This window comes from Gracilinanus agilis, chromosome 2, assembly GCF_016433145.1.
Source record: "Gracilinanus agilis isolate LMUSP501 chromosome 2, AgileGrace, whole genome shotgun sequence".
Classification (NCBI taxonomy): domain Eukaryota; kingdom Metazoa; phylum Chordata; class Mammalia; order Didelphimorphia; family Didelphidae; genus Gracilinanus; species Gracilinanus agilis.
The window spans coordinates 389,235,088-389,242,864 of NC_058131.1; the positions used below are offsets into that span (position 1 = coordinate 389,235,088).

At 38.4% G+C, this 7,777-nt stretch overlaps 1 protein-coding gene across 1 annotated transcript; it reads right to left on the reverse strand.

Annotated features, from left to right (window-relative positions):
• Positions 1 to 6,061: 6,061 nt before the first annotated feature.
• Positions 6,062 to 6,655, reverse strand: LOC123233813 (BRI3-binding protein-like). Its single transcript, XM_044659854.1, is given in 1 exon segment — positions 6,062 to 6,655. A coding segment is annotated over 1 exon segment (594 nt).
• Positions 6,656 to 7,777: the final 1,122 nt, after the last annotated feature.

The following is a 7,777-nucleotide window of genomic DNA, read 5'->3' on the forward strand; positions in this document are numbered from 1 at the left end:
TTCATAAGCACATTTTGTTTTCCAGTAGGTGGAGCCCACACCTCTTTGTTAACCCTCAAACCTACATTTTATTCACATGCTCCCACTGTCCAATATCATAGAAGGCTGGATCAGAGGCTGATACAGATTCTGAGACCTTTAATGGTACATTTCTAGAAGTATATTCACAAATCTCAGCAAAACTGAGTTCACTTTCCCAAGAAGAGGGTAGACAAAACTTGAAGGAGTATTTTTTTTATTTTTAATAATCCATCATACTTTCAACATTCTGACAGATCCTTTTCTGGAAATCCCTCTCTCATCCTCTCACAAGCAATAGCCCACAGTGGTTATTTTCTATTTTTGTCCCTTTTCCTATATGTAGTTCCTAGATCTCCTTCCATCTTGCACATGAATTCTAAAAAAATGCTATCCCAGGTTCAAGATACTGATTGAGCATGAATTCATATAAAACTGTAGCTCCTGAGACCCACTAATGTGTTTACTTTTCCAGTTAACCAAAATGGAAACAATTCAAAGCAAAGGTATATAACAAAGTATATAGGGTTATTATTATTGTTGATATTGCAAGTGACAATTGAACATTTATTCCCATAAATCTGGGGCATACACTCCCACAAGTATATATACCAAGTGTCAGCAGTGGCCATGCCTAGAAATCATGTGATGGGGTACATGATGGGAAACCCAGGTGGCTGGTACACATTAGTAGAAGGAGACACACGTGCAGAGAGAGAGAGAGAGAGAGAGAGAGAGAGAGAGAGAGAGAGAGAGAGAGAGAGAGAGANACAAATGACAGAATATCAAGGAAAATTAAGAGATGAAAGGAAATAATGCTTCTGGATCCCAAACTATATTATAAAGCTGCAGTTATCAAAACCATTTGATATTAGTTAAAAAATAGAAAAGTAGCTCAGTGGAATCAAATAGAAAAGACAGAATAAGGAATAAAAATCAAATTCAATACTGCTGTGTTCACTTAACTGAAAAACAGCAGTATTGAATTATGTCCCTAGTTGTAACATTCCTCACTTCACCCACCCCTCTGCCCAACAGCCCAATGGGAGTGCTTTCTCTCTCCCCTGTGTGGGGTAAAGATGGGGCAAGGCATACCCAGCATGGGGAACAGGATGTACAACATGCAATCTCTGGGGGGGGGGGCTTGGCACTTGGTCTGGGGGTTAGAATGGGGGTGGGGTCTCTAAAAGGTTCCCCATCACTGCTCTAGCACATTGTTAGTTATTAATGGAGTTGTGAATCTATACAACCATTTTATAAAACAATTTGGATTTTTGCAACCAAAATGACTAAAATCGCCATACTCAGATAACCTAAGCTAGGGACATAATGTTAAGAAGTCATTGATAAGAAAACATCCCCATTTTTTCCAAATATTCTTGTAGCAATTTTTATGGTAGCAAAGAATTCAAAATAAAGTAAATGCCCATCAACTGAGGAATCATGGAACATGAATACAAAAGAATGTTATTGTGCTACAAAAATGATTAATATGATAAAAACACAAAAGTATAGAGAAATTTAGATGACCTAATGCAGAGCAAAGTAAACAGAACCAACAAATTATACACAATAACTATAATATAAATGAAATAGAATGACCACAAAACAATCAAAAATGAATGTTTCAAAACTTCAAAGAGCAAGCATGGTTCCAAGGAAGGGCTATAAGAAGACATCTCTGGCCCTCTCCTTTGCAGAGACAGAAGGTCTCCTATTGTGGAATGCTGCATATATTTTCAAACTTTTTCTATGTATTAATTGGTTTTGATGAATTTTTTTTCTTCTTCCCCTTTTTCTTCTTTTCCTTTTTTTTTTAACATTTATTATGCTCTAATTTTCACAATATCTTATTTCAGTTCTAAAATCAGCCTACAAATATTTCACTACATAGCATCAATTTAGTATCATTGAATAAATAAAGGAATGTATATATATATATATATATACCTTTGTAAAAATAAGTTTGATATATATTCAGGATTCCTAACAATGACAGCAGTAGACCTGATTCCCCAAGAGTCACATGCCTTGACTCTTATACACATCATTATCAACAAATCAAGTTGTTTTACAGAAAAGATAAAACAAAAGAAAAAATTCCCCAGTTTTTACAAACTTAATTTCTAGCTAAATCTGTGATCAGGTGTACGAAACAATATGAAATCACTAATCTCAGTGCTGACAACTGGTGTCATACTAAAAAACACAATTTCTAGTTAGTTATAGGGCAAATAAAGATCGTTGTCTCATTGGATGTTGAAGGGTGCTTATCAATGTTACCATCACAAGAATTCAATGAAACACAGTATTCAAGAGATTTTAACACATGTGGTTATTAAAATATGGTCCATAACTCCATTAGCTGCCAAATATAAAGAACTGGTATATGATGCAGAACCACAATCAGAAACAATGCCATTGGAGAGCCTAAACTGGTACCAGTCTACATTGCACAGGACAAGGCATCGGCAAGTTTTAATAGCTAAACAGTCAAAAAGAATGTGATATTCAGGAACAAGGCTGCTTTATGCCAGATACGGCATATGGAATGACCCTCAATACCAATTAAAAGCACTGAATCACATCCAGAAAACAGAAGAATTCCATTATATATAGGTGAGAGGCAAAAGCTCTGAAATTTACAAACTGCCATAAAAGAAGGGACTTTTGTAGAACTGGGAGACATTTCGATGAACATCCATAGCATAGGAGTTTTGACATCCTAAACTTTTTCGCCCTAACACTTTTTAAGATAATGGCTGAATTTATCGTTAGATCAGCCAATTTCAAAATCCACCAATGAGTATCAACCAGCAAGAGAGGTGTCCTTTTTCTCAAGGTTGTTTTAAGAAGGGATGGTTTTGGGGGAAAGGGGATGGAGGGCAAGGTAGCATCAGGCCAAGCAGAAATGAAGCAATTAAAGCTTACCCCTGACCATTCAGGGAACAGGGCAAAGCTGGCATTTTAGGGAAATCCTGTTGCAAGAAAACAGATTTACTACTCCCCACCCACCTCAATGAGATTGGAATTGGAATTGAAGCAGAAAGACTGGGTAAGGGAGGGTAGTAATAGAACTTTGTATGGAAAAATATATTTCAACATATTAAGGAGATGTACTTCAATGTCATGTGCAGAGAATAGGATAAACTAAACTTTGCACTGGAGGAAAAAAAACACTTTTCCCTAACATTCACATTAATATTCAGCATGGCAACTTGGAGGGTTATATCAATATAGACAGTTTGCAATTATCTTGTTCAAAATTATTACCTTCAGTAAATAACCAGCATGATATTAAGAGTGGGGAAATTAATACTGATTAACTTCATGTGGTCCATTTTTATTTATAATAGCATCATAGAAGTCATGAGAACCTATCATGAGAAGTATTGCTCTGTATTCTATTACCCTACAGCATTTAAGATATACAAAATATTATTCAAGGTATGAAACACATGGTACAAAAATATATTTTCCACACATGAAAGGGTAGGCTCAAAAGAAAAGGCTAATGACAACAGGCTGAGGAGAGTGGCTGTATTATATCAGGTTTCATCCAACTGAAGGTCTTCTCTACAAAAGCTCCTGAGAAAAGGAAGGTCAAGTTGTCAAAGATTAGTATGTATGGACACAGGAACTTCAAAGTGAAAGTTTCTGTCATTAGCATCTATGATTCTGATCAGTTTTAAAACATCAGCAGCCCTTTAAGAATGTTATTGCTGGTTCATTTAAAAAGAGAAAGATGTCTCCCTAACATGTATATTAAACAATATAAAATTATATGCAGATAAGCTTCCATAGAAAAAGCAGGTGTGAACCTTAGTCTTTCTTGCTACCCAGAAGAATGGTGCCCACTATATAGAGTTGTGGTTTTTAGCACTGGGCTCCATTTTCAAGGTATTTTCTCTCACAGATAGGCTTGTTCCTACTATGTATGTACACCCACACCACCATATCCTTCAAATTTACTAAAAAGGCAAGTTTTTTCCCTCTCTGGTCTTATCTGTTTAGCAAGATACCTCTCCTATGTTTTACAACTCTGGAAAAATGAAGAATATAGAAACAAATTCTACTCCAGGAAAAAATTTTAAAGCACACAAACTAACCAACCAAAAAAAGACTTAAAACTCAAGATATTTTGTAGCTGACAGAGCATGTCCATGTGTTCTATAACAGGGAATAAGTATTTAAGTATCTAGAGTATACAACTCATACCAACAATAATTTCAAAAAGTAAATTAGGGAGGGTCCTAAAACCGAAGTGAGAAAGAAAATGACCCCTCCTTCCCCTTGAGCCCAGCTCCCAGGGGTATTAAAATATGCAGTGTGCTAAAAAGACACAAATTTTCAGGACTTGAGAGATATTACTGGGACCATTTCAACCCAGAAAATGTGTTTCCAGTACCTATAAATATTTACTCCATAGACTCTGAATCAGCACTCCCTGATCAATACAGAGCTAATCAAAGACTGCATGTTCCATTATGTGCAACTTAAAAATATTAGTTTCATAAAATTTTCAGAAAATGTTTTTCCAAGATGCTTGCAAAGGAAAAAAAAATCACATATGGTTGTTAAATTCTAGGCACTACAAATCAAGACCCCTGAATTGGACAGGACAGGCTCCTTCTCCAAACTCCCCTTGCCTCCTGTCAAATCTCCTCTAAGTGGTTTTATAGGGAAACTGGTCAGAGAGGAAATTGATAGAGAAGAGACAGCCTCTTTGGGCACTCATGGAAATATCCATGACCCCCCCCCAAGATCTGAGGACACTTTTGTGCAGACTTTTCTGAGGTACTATATTTCATTCCAGCAGATTTCACTCAAGCTGATAGGAGTCATAACCCTGGGAGCTAACTGGAAAACAAAAACATTTTTATGACTCCCCTTTCAAATGGAGCACCCTCAAGTCCTCTTGTCCCTCTGATACCAATCTCCATGGTACATTACTAACTTCTCTAAGGATAACCAAAAATACCACAGACTTCAGGCAAAAAGCACCTAAAGATTCTACTATTAAAATATTAAGAATAAAACCTGAATAGTGCTTATTGCTGAGAGAATGCCAAAACAACAATAAATTTGCAAGTTGCCTTAGCTGCTGTCTTTTTTTTGTTGGTAGTGGTGGTATTTTTTTTGTCTTTCAGAAGTCCTATGTTGGTCCTGAGTCAACCAAAAGGGCTATCAAATCAAGACCTGCCTGTACAAAGTATCAATGCAACTACCATCCTGCTAGTATAACTTCAGACTCAAAGGTCCCAAATGTTTCTCTGGCTGATCTTTGGATTTTTACTTTCTTCAGAGGAAAATCCAGTTTCAAATGTGACAAAATACAGAAAAAAATCCCAGGTCTGCTTGTAAGAAATGAACTCTTCATTTAAAAGTAGGCTTGAAAAAAAATTAAAATTAAAATAAAAAATTTTCTTTAAAGTAAATTTGAATTGGGCAATGACCATTAATAATAATTGCATCTGTTGGCCTGAACTCAAAGTTTCCTATTTATTCATACACCAAATGACATCAAATAACCCCAAACTTTATCCTCCTCTTCCCCCGAAGCTCACAATTTGTGAAAATGGAAACACTGTACAGTGGAACCCACAATGTATTTTCAGAATTGGGAAAACAAATGCTTGAGATTAATCTTCTCTAAAATGCCAAATATGCATAATCTTTGCCTCACTTAAAGGTTTAAGACTTGACTCAATCTGCCTTAATAAAAACCTTACAAAATATGTCTTTAAACACTTTAAAAAAGTAATTGTATGTTCTATGCAAGGTTGAATCTTTTAGTATACAGCTAATATGGGTTTTATCATTTTTTTAAAATATTTATTTTTTTTACAACTAATGGTCCTTGGGGAGACTCGGTGTTCTACATGAGTGGTTTTAAAATTCTTCTCAGCCTAAAGTTGTAATGTGGTCCAATAATCACACACTGTGTTGCGTTATTGCTTTGTAAGTTTTAGTAAGATAGTGCTTTTTGATGTCCAAGAGTTGGTGAAAGATGATTAACCTGGCTTGGTTCATTTGTCGCTGTCTAGATGGATGGGCTCATCGTAAAGTAAATCGTGGTGACTATGAAGAGGGGCAGGACAGTCTAATCAGGCTCCCATTCATACTTCTGCAGGATATACACGAAGGAGAGGGTAAACAGGATGATCCTCACGGCCCAGAAGAAGCGACCAAATAGCAAGTGCAAAAGATGGGAGAGATAGCCGAGGAAAAGAGACAGGAGCCAGTAGGCCATGAGTTCCACACCAACCAACAACAGAGCTCCCGTGGGATTGTTGGCCATAGCGTCAGGGTGAAAATTATGGGTCAGGTTCGAGGAATCAATTCCGAGAACATCCAGCAGGTCACTCCACACGATCCAAAGAGCGTTTACTAACACATCCACACCATTTACAAATCGCTCTGTGGACTTGGAGATAAACTTCTGCACGATACGCACATTGTCCTCTCCGCACACCTGGCAGGCGCCCTGGTAAACGTTGCTGGCGGCCTGGCGGAAGATATTCTGCCTGTCTGACCTTCGTCTCCATGCCGCCTGCGCCCCGGGCTGTCCCAACCTCCAGAGCAGCAGGAGCAGCAGCAGCAGGGGCCGCGGAGAGGACCCGACGCGCGCACCCATCGTCCACTCGGTGGCAGGTAGGCAGGAGAGCCCAAGGGCCTGCAGGGAAAGCGGCGGCCCACGTGCGGCGTAGCGCCGCCGGATCTAGCGGCTTCCTGCGTGGTCAGGGGGCGGGGGCGGGGGTGGGGGAGGGGGGTGCTCCGCTCCCGTCACCGCCGCCTCCTGCTGGCCGGTACGCCTCCTCCGCCACCTGTGTGTTGCCCGGCCATGCTGAGCTCTTTCCGCTTCCGCCCCTTATTTTTTCTTAAAAATATTTATATTGGATGGCTCTCTGGGAAGGAAAAATACTAGAAAAAAATTTAGTGATATAAAAAAACAATAAAAAATTATTTTTAAGTGTGGTTTTTTCTGTTTTCAATTGTAATTTTTTTTTAAACCCTTGTACTTATGTGTATTGTCTCATAGGTGGAAGAGTGGTAAGGGTGGGCAATGGGGGTCAAGTGACTTGCCCAGGGTCACACAGCTGGGAAGTGGCTGAGGCCAGGTTTGAACCCAGGACCTCCTGTCTCTAGGCCTGACTCTCACTCCACTGAGCTACCCAGCTGCCCCCACAATTGTAATTTTTAAAATTAAATTATTTTTAAGTATTTTTCCAAGGTTACATGATTCATGTTCTCTCCTTCCCCTCTTCCTTTCCCCCTCCCAGAGCTGACAAGCAACTCTACTAGGTTAGACATGTATTATATTTATAATACATGTATATATCTATATGAAATATACCTATTTCCGTATTATTCATTTTTGTAATAGTCTTTCAAAACCAAAGCCCCAAATCCTGTACCCATATAAACAAGTGATATCATGTTTTTCTTCTGTTTCTACTCCCACAGTTCTTTCTCTTGTTGTGGATAGCATTCTTTCTCCTAAATCCCTTAGGACTGTCCTGGACCTTTGCATGCTATTAGTAGCAAAGTCCATTATGTTCGATGGTCCCATAATGTTTGTTACTGTATAAAATGTTCTCCTGGTTCTACTCATTTCACTCTGCATCAGTTCATGGAGGTCTTGCCAGTTTTCATAGAAATCAAGCAGTTCATCATTCCTTGTAGCACAATAGTGTTCCAAAGAGTTGTGTTTTTTTTTTAAATACTTTGGCCTAACCATCTAAATAGGAAAAGTCAA